The sequence below is a fragment of the Martes martes genome, assembly GCF_963455335.1.
Source record: "Martes martes genome assembly, chromosome: 11".
NCBI lineage: Eukaryota > Metazoa > Chordata > Mammalia > Carnivora > Mustelidae > Martes > Martes martes.
The window spans coordinates 40,690,292-40,708,463 of record NC_137899.1 but is presented as its reverse complement, the minus strand read 5'-3'; the positions used below and the strand labels follow the sequence as shown (position 1 = coordinate 40,708,463).

General features: G+C 41.7%; 1 protein-coding gene across 4 annotated transcripts in view; it reads left to right on the top strand.

Moving 5' to 3' along the window:
• The window catches only part of PON3 (paraoxonase 3), a gene marked incomplete at its 5' end in the record, with an annotated part of 66,116 nt that overhangs the window by 22,446 nt on the left and 25,498 nt on the right, over window positions 1–18,172 (top strand). Inside the window, 4 exons of one of the 4 annotated variants that reach the window (XM_080818704.1) lie at window positions 645–845; window positions 3,404–3,485; window positions 4,226–4,354; window positions 4,982–5,614. In XM_080818704.1, the coding sequence (XP_080674830.1) occupies window positions 645–845; window positions 3,404–3,485; window positions 4,226–4,354; window positions 4,982–5,140 (571 nt within the window). In that variant the 3' untranslated portion in view covers window positions 5,141–5,614. Of the gene's footprint in view, window positions 1–644; window positions 846–3,403; window positions 3,486–4,225; window positions 4,355–4,981; window positions 5,615–15,712; window positions 15,858–17,592; window positions 17,664–18,172 lie in introns of those variants that run through there. The other 3 variants (XM_080818702.1, XM_080818703.1, XM_080818705.1) reach the window with 3 other exon arrangements.

The following is an 18,172-nucleotide window of genomic DNA, read 5'->3' as shown; positions in this document are numbered from 1 at the left end:
TTGCCTAACGGGTTTTAAAAATGTAATTGTTTTTAGCATATAAATCTCTCATCTGAATCATTGCACTATGGCAATTTCATCATCCATCTCTCTGCACGTGTCTGTGGAGGGCCCGTTCATTCTCGGCGGGTCGTCTTTGTGAGTCAGGTAGAAATTGAACAGTCAACTTTAGTTTGACTAATAACCAAGCAGAGGAACTCAGGAAAATCTGGCAACTGAGTAAATGAAGGCTGGGTAAATGTTATTGACGGCCCGACCAGCTCAGCAGCCGGTGCGTCTCTCGCCAGCTCTGTACTCTAGATAGTCGTACCCTTTCATGTTGTTGTTAAACCCGACATTTCTGGCTGTCAAAAAACATAGCCTGTTGGCACGAAGTTCTTTTTTTCTAATAGTCCTGCCGTAATTGCTAAATGACCTGTCTTCGGATTATCTGTTATCTTGCAAAATTGTTCTCTGAAAAACGATATTATAGTAGATTACCTATGACCGTAGCCGTGTGACTTTCAGCTGAGCTTTTCCTGGGAAACCTCGTACCAAAAATTTAAAGCACAGATTGTATATGCCGTCCTTCCAGAGACTTAATCTTTAATATGGAGACCAGCTGGCTGCTGCTTTTCTCTCACGGATTATTTTTTCTTTTTCAGTGTGAACGATATCATAGCTGTGGGACCAGCGCATTTCTATGCCACCAATGACCACTATTTCTCTGATCCTTTCTTAAAGTATTTGGAAACATACTTGAACTTACACTGGGCAAATGTTGTTTACTACAGTCCAAATGAAGTTAAAGTGGTAGCAGAAGGATTTGATGCAGCAAATGGGATCAATATTTCACCCGATAAAAAGTATGACTCCTTATAAGAGTATCTTCTCTTCTCCTTAGTAGTGGTGCTGGGTCAGATTCCTCACTTCACTGGTTTTTTCCAATGTAAAAATCTTCCTTGATAATTTTTTGTCTATGACATATATATATATATGTGTATATACACACACACACACACATATACACAATATATACATTGATATATTTGTATTAAATATTATTAAATATATAATGTTTATATGTAATATTTAATATATACTAAGCACACATATATATGTATTTACATACAATATCTAAATATCATTGTAGAATTTAATTTTGTAAATGTGAATTTTTATGAACTGAGTTATTTACATATACCTATTAAAGGGTGAGGGAGGTGTTTCCTTTTAAATAAAGATATCTTTGTTTCATTGGCTGCATATTATTCTATGATAGGGATGATCTTAAAGTAATTTAAACAATTCTTTGTTAATGGATGCATAGGTTGTTTTTCATATATATATATATATATATATATATACACACACACACACACACATATATATATTTTTTTATATAAAAATATATTTCTCATTTACCACTGAAGCTTCTCCAGATATTTTTAAGGAATAGCTCCTGAAGGGAGCATTGCAGCATAATCCATCTTCAGGTTTCAGGATGATAAGACAGACCTGGGTGTGAATGCCGCCTGGGCGCGGGTTGACAGTGATGCTCTGAGCCCTGTCTGCACGTTTGTACAACTGTTTCTGTAGAACAGATCCCTCAAAGTAGAACCACTTACTTGAAGAGTGGTCCCTTTAAATGGTAACTTTAATAGATATTGCCCAGTGGCCCCCTTCCCAAATTGTCCCACTGTTTCTCTACGTCCAACCATAGCATATAGAAAGGAAATTAAATTTTATTAACTTCCCTTTGTACCACCTTAGCATATTGAACAATTTAAACTCCTGCAAATATAACGTGAAATAAATTTGGCATTCCTTGACAACTCAATGTCTTTTCATGACACAGTTTCTTCTTTCTTGTTGATTATATTAGACGAATGTAGAATCATTTAAATTGTCTGTAACTCTCCTGCCAAATCTGTTTTTCTCCCCCAACTCTCATCTTTCAATTACGAGACTCAAACTTTCCAGCACCTGAGCTGCAAACAAGAATAATGAGAGAGGATTCAGCTCTAACTCCTCTTTTGCCCTCCCCGGCCACCCCAGGAGCAAGCCGTCCTCGCCCCCTTTTCCTTTCCCGCTGACGCCTGCCCGCTTTAGGTTCTCACCCTTTCTGGCTAGAGTGGTAGCCGGTAGTAGCCAACTTGTTTTCGGTCTGCTGACATTTTTTGCCTTGTTGCCAGTTCTGTCTTTCTGTATTCCATGAGCCTTTAAGGCCCTCTGAAAGAGGGGGCCCCGGCCAGCTTCTTCTTGGACTCCTCCTGCTGAGCCCTGCCTGGTGCAAAAGCAAATGCTCAGGACTTGTTGAATGGAACTGGCCGTTTGTTATTAGGCCACTTTGTTATTCTGAAAATTCAGTGGGACCCAATTGCTTATCAAATCGGGGCAAGCTAAAGGGTTGGACTTGCTTTAATAGGGGAGCTTCAACCTCCCTTTTTGACCCTTTTCATACTTTCCCTGCTTTAGACAAAGAACTCATTATTTTGCAAATATGCCTCTCTCATTCTTGCCCCTGTGCCTTTGCTCACAAGTTTTTTTCTGCCTAGAAGGTGCTTTGTCCTCATTTCCTCAAATGCAGTCTCTCCTTCCATGGCCGCAGCAGATGCCCTTCCTTTGTGAAGCCTTCTGTGTTCTCAGGAGTTAGGTATTTCTTCGGTCTCTAGGCCTGAACTCTTTCTCGTGTAACCAATCATGCTGTATTATTTGTTTCATGTGTACAAACCAGTCTGATCATCCCAACGCACTAGAAACTCTGTAGGAGAAGGCTGCCTCTTCTTTATGTCCCTCACAATACTGAGCTCATGGCTTCACACATGATAATTGCTCAATAGAACTGTTGCCATGGAATGGTCAATTCAATGAGTAAAATTACCGTAAAGTAGTCCATTAATTCACCCTGCTTAGATGTAGGCAGATTGCTCTAAATAGATTCTTATCGCTTACTCTGAAAATTCTCAATATGGTAATAAATATTTTATTAAGAATGAATGATTATTAATAAATAATAAAGTGTGTTCTGTTCGCTACTGTGTATTTCTTTGTGAACATGATACCTAGAAGTATCAAATTATATCGTGGAATATATAAACTTTTTTTTGGAAGCCAGAAATTTGTTTTGTTGTCCTTTCGGTGGCAAATATCACAGGCTTTATGTTCAAAATAATGTTCTATATTACTTTCCCCCTTACAAACCTCTTGAGAAATCATTTAATAATTCCGTGATTGTTTGTAGCAACAATGAATTGATTTTGAAAGCTTGCTTTTTAAATAAAAATTGACCTTTATCAAGCATTCCTTGAGGGCCCATCATTGATTAACTTCTTGGCAGGTTATTAAGACTTATTCCTCCATATGGTATCAATGAAGCTTTATATTGGCGTGGAGCTCTAACCAGTGTGTCCTTTCTGTGAAGGTACATCTATGTTGCTGATATCCTGGCTCACGAAATTCATGTTTTGGAAAGACACCCTAATATGAACTTAACTCAGTTGAAGGTAAAATACTTATTTTCTTATATCAAGTAGACCTTAACGTATTAAACTTGGTAATTTTGTAGTTACACTGTATCACCACAGTACTTTCCTTAGAACAGAATATGATGCCAGGGTTGCTATTCTGGGTTTTTAAATATTACCCCTCTACAACAGGCTAAGCCTCCTGTCCCCAGCCTTCATGAGGACTGACTGATGACATACAGCAGAGGGTTGGGAGTGATATTTGCATCAGATTTAGAGCCCATTCCATGACGTACTGATGGTACCCAATGAATTCCAATAAGAATTTTCACAATTGAAAAGACTAATAGATGAATTCTGAAATGAAGATTTATGCACATTGTCAGCTCTTTCAATAATAAATGAAGGTAGAAATTGGGTTCCACACCATTATTATTTTCTTCCTGCTTGACAACACATATTTTAGATTGATTAAGAATTTCCTATTTTGCTTCAAATGAGTTCCTTGAGCCAACTGATCATTGTGCATCTTTTAAAGGAAAAGGAGTTCATTTTTTAGAGACATTGATCATCACCTAACTCTCTTAATTTCAGGGAAGATGAAAAGTGGCCCTAACCCAGTTTATTAAATTTAGTTTACACCATATTGGTGTTAAAAGGGTGGAAGCCGGGAGCTGTGTGTAATTTTCCCATGTGTTGAGAGGCAAGAACGCTTAGTCCTAAATTATTTAATCAAGTTTCTCAAGTCATTTAGATATTGACATTTTTTCATTTGGAAGGTACTCAAGTTGGATACGCTGGTGGACAATTTGTCTATCGATCCTTCCTCGGGGGACATCTTGGTAGGCTGTCATCCTAATGGCCAGAAGCTCTTCATTTATGACCCGAACAACCCTCCGTCATCAGAGGTTTTTCTTTTTTTTTTTTTTAAGCCTTCATCTTTCAACATTAATTGTTCAAGTCCTTTTGAACTAATAACACAGTAAACTGTCACAGGGATGGTTTGTTTAGTCATTTTAAACCAACAATACGATAAACTTATGCAGTGATTTTGTAAGTGCTTTAAGCCAATAATTGGCAGAATTTCACTCATTCGAATACTTTTAGAAAGATAATCTTTTGATGTATTAAATTACGGTGGAAACTAGTCAAAAGGCATTTTCTATAAAGACATGTACCCTCCTTGTGTGGTAGACTGGCAGTGTTTTTAAATACCTGGCTTATTGTCAGCTCCCTACATGACATGACTTCTGTTCATGCTAGCATAGTGTGGAAGTATTTCCATTAATGCTCAATTACTATAATAACCCAAAATCCTGGGTTGGCATGCAGTAGTAGCTAGATGGTTGAAGAAAGTACTTTCTTTGAAGGCTTAAAAAAGTACTTTCATTTAAACATTAACAAGATTGGTAACTGCTGTTTTCAACAGCATGTCCTCTGAATCCTTGCGTTGTTGTGGAAGACAGGGATTATTGGTGATTGAGTGACATGGGTGTATGGTGGTTCGGTGTTAATCTTTTGTATCCCCTGAATAGGTTCTCCGCATCCAGAATATTCTGTCTGAGAAGCCTACTGTGACTACAGTTTACGCCAACAACGGATCTGTTCTCCAGGGAAGTTCTGTAGCCTCAGTGTATGACAGGAAGCTGCTCATAGGCACTCTATATCACAGAGCCCTGTATTGTGAACTCTGAATTGTACTTCCCGCATGCAAGTGTGCTAACTTCTTTTAACACTTACTTTTCTACGAATTGCTAATTGTGTGGGAATTTAACCGGCAAAATGGGCCCAGGAATGTAGGACCTGTGTAGTTAATTTTATTTCAGTAAGGAAAAGCCCCTTCAGTTCTGATAGCACTTTTAACATAAAAGGCAAAGGGACAGTTTTTAAAATATGTGGTGTGAAGGAGAGAGAAGACAGCTGCCTCCAGTAAAGCGGATTCACTGAACAAAAGGAACCTCATCTCTGCCTTCCAACTGCCAGAGCGTGCATTCCACTGAAACAGGGTACACTGCATTTCCTGAAAATGTGAGTGACCTCAGCTCCAACAGTGTGACCACTGTGAGTGTTCAGAACTACTGATAGGTAACATGTGGATGTTTTGTACTTACATCTTTGTTTACTGTTAATGCGTTGGAGTTCTATTAAAGGCTAACTAAAAATCCAAATTTGGCCTGTCGCTTCATTCTCAAGGCATGTCCTCAGGAGGGGAATGGGAAAGCAGGCCCCTTCCTCATGGGGTTTTCCTTGGGATAGGCAGGCATGGGAGCCGTAATTTCTTTCACTGAATGCTGAATGTATATGAGCTCTTTATTTGAATAAGACGGAGCAAAGCATCAGCTAAATACAGCAACTCCAGTTCTCAGTGAGTATGGAGTGTTCCCCTCAGCTCTCTTCCTTAATGGCAGCCCACCTTGCCTACCAAGAGGAGATAAAAGTTTGGACCTGGCGGGTCGTGCCACCTCCCCATTGAACACAACCCTGAACTTCATCGGGAGAAATGAAGTCAGCTATCCGGGAGGGTTAGTCCTAGCAATGCTGGGATCAGGGCGAAAGGTGTCTGCCTCCCATAGGAGAGAGTTCTTTCCACTCATTAAATTTCCTGTAAAATCATCTTAAGCCCTGAGGAAAGGCTTGCGTGTGTTTCTGTCCATTGTAACTTACCAAGGCATTTCGCTTCTTATACTTTTCTTTTTCCATTTTCGGCATCATTATCAGGACAGTATTTGCCAGTTCCTTAAATTTGCCAGTTAATGCATGGAAAATGGCACATTCATTATCTCATCTCATAGAGTCCTAATTACAATCCTGAGGGAGTAGGTATTGATAGTACAAACTGTCAACATTTCACAGATGTTCAAGGTCACACACCTAGTGAGGGGCTCCTCACCTAGTTCTGATGCCATGGGCTGAAATTCGCCCCCATGAAGGCACTGCTGTGGAGTTAATGAGGTCTCCTTATTTACTAGTTTACCTATTGTAGAGTTTCTTCCTTCTTAGGTATCAATTTGAGTTCCTTCTTCCGATGAATCCTTTAATGACTTTTAAATGTAAACTGCAGAATGGTTCTTCACCTTGGCCACTGTCTACTTGACCTGTGTTTTTATTTACATTTTAAAATAGTCTCTGACTAATGTCTATTGGAACTCTTTCATGCTAAAATAATTACTGTTTTTTGCTGCTTTCCTTATCCTTAGGAAAAAATATGTCACAGACGAATAAAGCAAGATTAAATATTAGTCACCAGAGATCCAAATGCAAGAAGCGTATTAGATATTGGATGATAATAGTGACTATCTAAAGACCTACATTCATGAAAAGTAGCAGAATACAGTAGGTATAAAGTAAACTTGTTTTCTATTGCATTTATTAGAAATTTTATTTGAACAAAAGTAAGTATAATTTTAATGAGCTCAGGTATTATTTATCTTAGAAATACAAAAAGAATTTTTAAAATACTTTTGGCCTCTATGGGTCAGGGATTTTGTTTTCTCTAAGAATAAGGACTGCATTTATATATTATGATCTTATTTTGATCAAATATTGAGTTATACAGTTTGTTGGTTATTAGGAAGTCAAGTCACTCAAGGACTAAAACTGCAATTGGGATATGTCACCACTAGGTGGATACAGGTCCCACAGGGGTGTGAGTGTTTTCTTGCTTTTTAACCTGACTTCCTGTTCAGTGACAGTAGGTTTATCTGAATACACTTTTGGTTCTTCACAAAACCTCAGCTCTTTTACAACAGCTAAATGAGAACATGAGTTCCTAATACATGGAATAAGGAAAATTAAATATAAGCTGTAATACAATATTTTTTCCTCATTTTGTACGTGGATTGATTATTAATGATAACTACTCTGAGGCTGATCCTTTTTCTAAACTAATTTCGATCTGCTCACTTGGAATCCTGTCCTGGATTCAGACTTAACCAGGCTGGTGAGTGTCTCCCTGGCAAAACAATGAAGACTTAAAACAGCACCCACTACCATACCACCCACTCCCACTTCTCTTAGGCTACTCATAATTTTCATTATTCACTTGGCTTTTCACAAATGGATTTCTGAGTGTGTAAGGAGCAGGGTCGAGAGAATCCCAACAGCTCTCTTAGTTTTCTGATCCTGGTTTTCAGGATTTTTATTCCATAAAGCAGAAGGCAGAGAAGGGCGGGGGGGGGGGGGGCTCATCTAATTTTTATTATTGCAAAGAGAATAACTTTCAGTTCACTTAAAAAAATGTTTAAGGACACTGAAGGACTTTTCTGTGGCCAGCCTTGAGCTAGGCATTATGATACAACTGTGAACTAGACATAATGCCTGTATTCTAGTGGGAGATTCAGCAAATGAGAAAATAGCTAGCCAGCTAGCTAGGTGATAGATAGATAGATTGAGTGAGTGATTAGAAGGAACTCAACAAAGAAATGTGATCAGGGAATAATTTGGAGAAACCTACTTTCCCCCTGCCACACACAACTTTTGACAAGGGGAGAAAAGTCGAAAGAGGAATTCGGTGACCTAATGTATATCCTTCACTTTTGTTCACAAATCACCTTTTTGCCACATTTGCTTTATCTTTCCAAGTATAGAAGCTTGCGTGTGTTTTTTGGAGAATCTGTTTGAAAGCCAGTTGGAGATACGATAAACCCTCACCTCTGCCCGTTTTAGGTTGCATCCTTTCAACGCGAGGCCATTCTCCTTCATAACCACTGTGTAATCCGGACACACACCTAAGAGCATTAGTAATGCGTTTGTCATGCCACTTGGTGTCTGATCCAAATTCCAATCTCCTTTAATAGTTGCTTATCCATACACAATCCAGATGCCTTTAATAGTTGATTTCCCTCCCAACCCCACCCCCAATCTGGGATCCAGTCAAGGTTCTCATTTGCTTGTTGTGTCTCTTTGCCGCCTTTTAATCTGGAACCGTTGCTCTGTCACTTGTTTGTTCCTTCATGACACTTGTTTCCAGTGCGGGCAAGATCCTCTGGAATGCCCTGCATTCTGAATTTATTTGATTGTTTCTCCCTGGAGTCTTTAGCTTAATTCAGTCAATATCACTTGTATTTCCTGTGAAGTTTCCTGTAAAATTAGTCAAGGCTTGATTAGATTCATTTAAGCAATTTTGACAAGAAAATTTAACAAGTAATGTGTTTTTCACATTGCAGTGTGTCGCAATATATGGACTGGTCATTCTACTGGTTGTGATGCTGGATATGAATAACTGATTCCAGTGGTGACCACCAGATCACCTAGTTATCTTTTCCTGCCATGTGTAAATCCATGTGAATATTCTGGTCCCTAAAACATTTCCTCTGTTCGGTTGAAGCATCCATTAATGATTCTTGCCTGGATGATTATTATATCAGAGTTGCACAGTGGTGATTTTCCTATCATTTCTAGTGCTGATATTGGTAGGCTGAACTCTGTTAAAAACATTCTCTACTCTGGTCTCCCACTTGCACCTTTCTGCATCGTCTCTCTTTTTTTCTGGAAATCGTTTGCTGACAGATCACAGAGATACTATTTATTCTTTGTCACAGATTTCTGTCTTCACTTTTATCTCTAAAGTCAGGATAATACTCATTCTGTAGGAATTTAAAGGATCTAATAATTTTTTTGGCCTTGTTAAAAAACAAAATTCAACTAAGTACATTTTAAAGATCTTAACTGGCTTTATTCAATAAATCATGAAGTGGGCAGCATCCCATTTAGCAAACAGAAAGCAGATCCCATGAGCTGTACAAAATGAAAAACTTTGATAGGCAGAAGGCAGTGGAACCAGAAAGTTATCCTAGCAAAAGAGACTACTTTTCAGGCAAGGTCACCTTTCTCTGGGGGAAGGCAGTTGTCTACCAGGCCGATGACCTTGCTCGTGCTGACTAGTTAATTCCAGACTGACTGATTGAGATTACATTCCTGGGAGAGGCAGTTAGGTTAGGTATGAAGTCTCTGGTCATGTGCGCTTAGCACAAATGCCTCAATTTAGGGTCTGTTGTTTCTTTTTTAACAGCCTCCTTTGCTGGTTCCTGCACCTCGTTCAGAATAGAAGTGAGTGGTTCCATAGGGTCCAGAATCAGGTGCTCGTCCTCTTTCATCTCTTCTCATTCATTCCAGTGGTTGACATACCACCTGAGCACTGATTGCCCCGAAATTAACATTGCCAGCTTGAACTTTGCCTTCATCTTGACTCTGTCCTTGTCCTTAGCCGTCAGAGGCTCTACCTCATTCTAGCTCCAAGTGATATTTCAAATCCATTCTCCGCCAACTCCACCAGCAGCTCTGTGGCTGAGCCCTCCGTTACCTCTGACCCGGAAGTGTTCTCCTAGTGGGCGCCTCTCTCCCGGGATTTGCCCTCTCTAAGCCACTTCCTACTCGGTAGCAAAGTACTCAGGTCGCATCATGTCCCACTTGAAACCTTTGTGCTCATCCCATCTCTTTGGGAAGGCCTGCAAAGTGTTGTGTGATCTGGGCTCTGCTTCCCTCTCCAACTTCATCCGGCACCACTCTTCTCCCTAGCCACCTGGATGTTGCATGTCCTGGCGCTGTTTCTTCTAGAGCCTCTCTGTCTTCTCTTGTGGCCACAACTGACTGACCACTCCATAAAAGAATGCAGACAATTTGTTTACTCTGTCTTTCTTTCCCTTCCTCGTCTCCTTCTTTTCTGTCCCCCTTCCTTTCCCTGCTAAAACTGTATCTCCCTCCCACCCCAAACAGAAGCTCCTTAAAGGCAAGAGTATCTTGTTGGCAATGGGTCTTCAATGCCAAGTAAGAAGTTGTCCGTGCTCATCCGATATGACTAAATGTGAACAATAAGGAATGTTCCTTCCCTCGCCTCCGTCTCCCACGGCCCCATCCCACACTTCCAGAATACAGGGTCTAGTGAGGGGATGTGATCACCTCTGGTATCTTGCCACAGCCTAAGTGTTACATGCGGTCTGATGTTCTTTGAAACAAGTGTTCCCATTGACACGTGAAGCAAGAGCAGCAGCATCTCCACATCGTGTGTGTGAATTTATGCGCTTTCATCCGCCGTGTGAGTCATTGTTTTCATAGGCATGTCTTCTTACATGTTCCAAAGAGCAAACTGATATAATAAGGTCTCCTCCTGTTATAATAAGTCTCCTCCTGTTCCATTTACAGGAAACTAGTTTGTTAGTTTCTTGTGTATATCTTCTCAACTTTTTAAAAGATTTTATTGTTAAGTAATCTCTACACCCCACGTGGGGCTCAAACTCACAAGAGTTGCACACTCCACCAACTGCGCCAGCCAGGCACCCCTCTTTCCAATATTTGTATATAAAAACAAGCTGACACGAATATATATTCTTCTTTTCTCCCGTTATGTCACAGAAGGTAGCAGACTACATAGAGTCCCACATATACCCTTTACCTAAGGATAATGTTTGGACATGTTTTTGTATCATTACGAAGAGATCTTCACTAGTCCTATTTTATACCTGCCTAGGATGCCCTAGTTTATTTAACCAGTCCAATTACTCGCTGTTACAAACAGTGCTGCAGTGAGTAGTTGTGTGCATACCTTGTTTTGTATGTGTGCAGGTGTATCTATGAGATAAATTCCTGGAAGTGAATCAAAAGGGATTCAATCTGGGTCCAAGGTAATTTCACTTGAATGTTTGACAGATATGTCATAACTCACTACAGGAGTTGTAACATTTTGCAATGTGTAAGAATTCCCCAAAGCATCGCCAACAGGTTTTGTTGTCCAATTTTCACATGTTTGCAAAAATGATATCCCAATGTGTTTTAGCTTTCCTTCTGTTAGTACAGCCGAGTTTAAGCACACTTTCAGATATTCAAAGAGATTTGTGGTTATTTTTTCTGTGAACTTCCTTATCTTTTTTTTTTTTTTTTAACTTTGAGGATGTTGGCTTCTTCTTCTTCTTCTTTTTTTTTTTTAATCAGTTCCTAGGAGCTCTTCATGTGTAAAGGATGGAATTATTTTTCCAGTTCATAACTGTAAATCATCAGTTATGCAATTCTTGATAGGGTTTGGAAGCACAAGAAAATGATGTTTCTCATTAGAGCAGAAAGCAGTACACAGTTTTCAAGCTCCAAAATCATGGAAGCCAGCTATCCCATCCCTCGTAGTGTTGAGCTGCAGGAGACATTACTCAGATTTTTCTCCAGAAAGAGCTAATGTAACAATAAACAAATTTATTTTAACAATAAGCCAATAACAAATTTATTGGGTGGACTCAGTTCAGAGCCTGAAAGTGATGACCATGAAAAATGTGACTTTTGTTGTTCCACTTTGAAGAAAACGTGAAGATTTTTCCAAAAATATCCTAATGGAAATCAGAGCTTTCGACGAACCCCCTGCTTTTCTATCTATTGCTCCTTGCCCTCTGGTCCCCAGATCCATGAATAGGTAACCCTCTCCACCAGATTCTCCACACCTAAGCACCTTCCTTAATTTGTCCCTGTTCTATGCCATTCCTCTGTCCACATCCAACCAGTTGCCGATACTATCAGCCCCCTTCCCAAATATTTCTCAAAGCCATACAGTTCTAAGGACGTTAGGAACGAATTAATCCCCATTGCTTCTCCAATTAGTTCCCCAAGGCCACCAGCCATTCTGCCCATCTCCAGGAGAGGCAAGCTCCCTACCCACTCCTTAATCCATTCTTACCGCAGAGTGATGTTTCTAAATCATCTGCTGGGTCGTGTCATTCCTGTGGTTTCCATGAACCCCTGGGATATACTTCGACTTTCCTCACTTGGCCTGCAAGGCCCTACCAACCTCTTTGGATTCAATTCTCACCATCTTCCTCATAGTCTTTTATGCTCTAGCCCAGTGGTCCTCAAAGTGTGGTTCCTGGACCAGTACCAACAACATTACATGGAAACTTGTTAGAAAGGCAAATTCTCAAGACCTACCCCAAATCTAACAAATCACAAACTCTGGGGCTAAAGTTTAGCAGTCTGTGTTTTAACAAGTCTTCCAAGTGATTCTTATCACCCGGTTTGTGAACTCCTGCTCTGTCCTTCCCGGACTTACTTCATTCTGGTTCTCATTCCCCAGGACTGTGCAGAAACCAGGCTGCCTTTCTCTGGGCCTCACCAACACTCCTTCTGCCTGATTAAATCCTACTTCTGGTCATGCAGTCAATCCCACTACTGCCATGTAGGGGGTCCAGTGAACACAAGGCTTAAACCCAAATCTGTCACGCACAAATGTCTATTTCCAAGGAGGTGTGAAAATCACCCTAGGATCTATTGTTCTGGAAACTCAATGAAGATCTAGCTCTGTCCTCCGTATTTCAACAAGCTATTTCAACAGGCATGTGACAAAAAGCTTTGGTCTGAGACAAAGTTTTGAAAGGAGGATTCAGTTCACCTCAGATCAAAAAGCAGAATCTTCCTTGTCAATAGGGTGGACACAGCACACAAGAGTGTTCTAGAGTTGCTGCTATGGTCTTAACGTTTGTGTCTCCCCAAACTTCCTATGTTGAAAGCCTAACCCCAAAGGAGATGATATTAGGAAGTGGGAGCTTTGAGAGGTGATTAGGTTATGAGGGTACAGCCCTCATGAATGGAACTGGTGCCCTTACAGAAAGGCCCCCTAGAACTCTTTTGCCCCCTCTGCCAGGTTAGGACACAGCAAAGGTGTGTCTGGGAGGTGGGCTCTTACCTGACAGTGAATCTGCTGGCACCTTGATCTTGGACTTCAGAACTATGAGAAATAAAAGTCTGTTGTTTATAAGACATTTAGCTCATGCTTTTTTGTTACAGCTACCCAAATGGACTAAGATAGCCAAAACCCACTCCACTGGTATGAGAACCTTGTTCTCATTCTTACTCTACACGGAGCAGGAACTGCTTATATAATATGTCTTGCTAAGTGGCTTCCCCATGAGTAATTATCTCTAGTATCTTGAGCTAATGAGTGAACTCTCCAGGTGCAGATTTAAATGGTGACGCTTGATACAGTGGTCTCCAAAGTTGGGAATCTTTTAATGCTAACTACCAGGGTTGGGGATTTGAATTACTGATTATGGTTTTCAAATGATAACTAACCACCTCTAAGGTTTAAAATTATGTACGTACATGCACACACACACACACGCATACACATCCTTACCTCTGCCTAAAGTGAAGAATGTTAAACCAGATTATAGATGACACAACACCTGCAATACATTGCCCAAGAATCTGCCTCTTCCCTTGTCCCTGCCTTCCTGCTATGCTGGGAGGCAGGGAACACACTGAAAAGGAATGTGGACTCTAGAGTCTCTTGACCTGAGTCCAAATGGGGTACCTGACACTTCTTAGTTATGTAAGCAAGTTATTATTCAATCCCTAGGCCTCACTTTCTTTATTCATAAAGTGAGGATGGCAAGAAAGAATATGAGAAAACATGCAAAAATACGTAGCACGTAGGACAATTATTACTATTTAATCATGCACTCAGTGTCTCTGTTCCCAATTTTTCCTTACGCCAAGTCCAACATCTTGCACTCATCCATCTAATCAATTTTATAGAGCATCTATTAAGTATACAGTTCCGTGCCCGGCACTGGAAGACCCAGCGATCAATGGGACCGGGATCCAAGCCAACGCTCTCACGTGAAGGCTCAGATTTAATTGATGGTCAATGCTTATTGACTCCTCACAATGTGTAGTGTTAGGCACTTTGCACTCATCATGACATTTGATTTTAAGCCACCTATGAGGCAGATATTCTTCTACCAAAGAGGAATCTGAAGCATAAACAAGCTAGCTGGGCACCTAAGGCTTGCTGGATCCAAACCCAGGCAGCTTGAGCCCCAGGCCCTGCGTGCAAGCCTGTACCACATATATGGACGCTTCACCTTTGGCAAGGCTCCTTTCTTCATCTCTCTCCTCCGGAAACCTTATGAAAACAGCATTCAATTCTTCCTCTGTTTGAACTCTTAAAATTAGTCATCTTAAAAATAATTATCAATACAACTCTAGATGTTACAGCCCTCCTTGAGTACAGCTTTCCTTCTTGCCCAGCCCTCACAGAAGCAGCATGGTGAAGGACAGAGGCTCTGGAGCCCACGCCCTGACCTGCCACTCACCACCTATGTGACCTAGGGCAAGTCACACAGCCACTCTGTGCCTCAGTTTTTCTCACCTATAAAACTGCGATAATGTTAACTGCCTCAGAGGTGGTCCTGAGAATTAGAAGAGAGTTAACCTAGGCACAGTACTAAGCACAATGCAAGGCACATGGTAGGTGCTGTGTAGGTGGTAGGCATTGTTATTCATGCCGTAATTATGTATTCATACTGTAATCATGCGTCCCATAAGCCAGAGACCAATTTTTCTTGTCTTAATATCTCCAGGTCTGGCAAATTCTTTTCCCTAAACAGTATTTACTCAGTTGAACTCAAAAGAACATTATTTCTTTCTCTTGGTAAATAAAAACATCATGCTTGAAGATGCTACGTTGTTGTGTCCTAACTCCTAAAGTCTCCCCACCTCCAGCCAGCTCTTTTCCTTCCAAACTAATCCTCACTACGCGAGAGGGGAAAATTCATTCTTTCGTGGCAGGAACTGAAGACCCAGAAAGAAGAATCAAGGAGTCTTTTGAAAGGCTGACTTCCCACTTCGCTCATCTTCTTGGTACCTATCTACTTTTTCTTCACTCCCCCTGATGTTCTTTATCCCATCGATGATGGGGACGGCCACGGACATTCGCAAATCCACCCAGTCAGCAAACGGAACTGGGCACCCACCATATTCAGCGTTCTGAGACAGGGCGGAAAGGCCAGGAAATAAGGCTCCGCGCCCCAAATCTGGGAGAAGGGTGAGTTAAAGCTCTTGGCTGCGGTGATCGTTCAGCATCGCTCCGCCCGCGATCTCGGGATCAAAGTTGCGGCTCATCTTTCGTCTTGCCTTCCAGAAACGCGAAGTTTTCGGCTCTGAACTCAGCTCCCCGCCGTCTCCTGACTCCTGGGTTTCCTGTTCATTCGAGGAGCTGAGGTTGAATTTCGCAGCTTTTAGCAACAAACTTCCTCTACCCTCCCACCGACGGATGGGTGTGTTCTTGCCAAAGCTGCGGTCCCACGGGCTCGCTCTCTCCGTACGGGGAGCCTTGAACAGAAGGAGTCCCGCGAGTAAAGGGTTCCTAGGACCCGGTGCGTGGAAATGGCCTTGAACTCTGGGCGGAGGGCGGGGCGGGGCGGGCGACCTGGACCTCAGCCTTAGCTCCCTGGCAGCGCACCGGCTCGGGAGGGGCGGGCGGGGCGGGCGGCATCCAGGGGGCGGGGCCGGGAGCCTGCCCGCCACCCCCTCGGGAGTGCTAGGCACCGGCACGTCGCCACAGGGCACCCGGGCACCAGAGACCATGGGGAAGCTGCTGGTGCTGACCTTGCTTGGGGCCGGCCTCGCCCTAATCGGGGAGAGGTTAGTGGCGCTTAGGTGAGTTCGCATCTTGATGGGGGCGTCCTTGGTTCTTTCTCTCCTCTTCCAAGTTTCAAGGGCTGCCCCTTACCACCTTCCTAAAGGGTAGGCAAGGGCATTTTTTAGAACCTCACTCCTCAGTTCTACCCAGCAAGCTATCCCTTGAGAAAGGCTGATGTGGAAAAGGGAGCTGTTTGCCTTTCTTCAGATGGTAGAGCAGAAATGCCCCCATTTATTTTCTGAAAGTCGTGCCTCCCACCCCTACCCACCTTTTCCAGGTTGCCCTTGGCATTCTGCTCTTGGGAAAAAAAAAAAAAAAAAACAACTCGGTTGGAAGCGCTGGACCTGGAGGGGACCATGCTGCCAGCGGGATGTTTACAGCCCACTCAGACATTGCCCAAGGCCAGTGAAACACTGATGAGTACTGGGAAACAGAGCTCATCCTAGATTAAAAGAGCTAGCCAGACCGCAGGGATAGGAGCTGAAACTTGCAGGTGGTGACCACCGGCATTATGCAGGTTAAAATTAGGACCTTTTGAAGTGGAAGATCTAGTGGTGATGGGCAGAAGTAGCTCAAGAGAAGCCAATATACTGGGCTAGAAAGAAATGTTAGGTATGGTATGCATTTCTGAGTGGATGTAAAGCTTCTGTTTGCCTTCACTTGTCTTTAAGTTGCTTTTATTTATTTCTCCAAGCAAAAGCTGATCTCAGAAGTTCACATTAGAATCTACTGAGAAGCCTGATGGCTTTTGTGAATACTTTCTAATTCAGCTTGAGAGTGTTTATTGTTACATTTGTTCCCAGTGCACCCAAGTGAGAGAATCATAAAAAATAATAATTACAAGGTAGATCAAAGATGTATTGTTACAGAAGTGACAGTAAGATAGGTCTAAGTGTAGAATCTTCCCGGATACAATCTAATAAAAATTTAAAATTATCCCTGGTATTTAGAAGAATGGTTTGCTGTGAAAACAGGAACACTATATTGAAAAATAATTTGGCCAGTTGTTTACATTGTGGTCAGTCTGATGACTTTTATGCACTTGCAAAATAAGTCAGTATAAAAACTTTTTTAAATAATGAAGTTAAAGCAAAAGCTACAGGGTTTAGCTCTTAGGAGACACTTGAATTTGGGGAAAGCATTTCGATGGGGAGGAGTCAAAAGACAAGGCTATCAGGAGTAAAAGAGAGCCAAAGTGCAGATTTTTAATAGATAATACTTCAGCAAATTAAATAATACTACTTTGTACATTTAAAGTAATAATACTGTCCAGTTACTTATATTATTCTACAGTATCATTTATCAGGCCAAAAAGTGTTGTCCATGTATAATGGCATTTTAGGCTTTCAACTGGGTGAGATCAGCTGCTATAGTCCACATTATGTAAATAAATGTAAATAAAAGGAGGTACCTACTTACATGTTATAGCATCCATACATGATGAGAAACACAGTTAATGAACAGGAAGGTGATTAAAGGGGTGCCTGGGTGGCTCAGTGGGTTAAAGCCTCTGCCTTTGGCTCAGGTCATGATCCCAGGGTGCTGGGATCAAGCCCTGAGTTGGGCTCTCTGCTCAGCGAGGACCCTGCTTCCCTTCCTCTCTCTGCCTGCCTCTCTGCCTACTTGTGATCTCAACCTGTCAAATAAATAAATAAAATCTTTAAAAAAAAAAAAAGAAGGTGATTAAAGACAATATTTAGACATCGATTTTGGATATCATGCACTGATCTCCCGTGTTTTTATCTTTTATAGACAAAGAACTAATGCATCTCGAGAAGTGAGGTCGGTAGAGCCCCGGAGCTGCCACCTTATTGAGGGACTTGGTACGTATGTGACAGTGCCATTTCTTGGTCACTACCCACCCGACTGAGGCTGCACACTAAATTAATTGCCTGCTACTCCTTAGAGCCTCCTGCCAGGGGCTTCTGCCCCACTTTCTGAAGCTTCCTCATCCCAAGTCTCCAGGGGCCCTCCTGAGTGTCAAAATCTGTGGCTTTCCCCCCCGTCTTTTTTTTCTTACTGATGTCTCTCCGTCATTCGAAGGACGTCCTGTCCCTTACTGAATGCCCCTTCTGTGCTACCTCACTCCCCTCTCTGTCTCCTTCTGGGGCCCACCTTACTTCTTTTCTCTCCTCTTCCTTCTCCTTCATGGCATTCCGGGCTTCAAATATCAGTTTCCTTCTAAATTTATCTGCAAGTACCAAAAGAAATATGACCTAGTCTTTACCCTGAGGAACCTCACAGCCTACTCAGATTTCTTTAAAAAAAAAAAAAAATCAGAACTCCATGGCTGCCTCCCTAACCTCTCAAACTGCCCGCCTCCTTTTCCAGT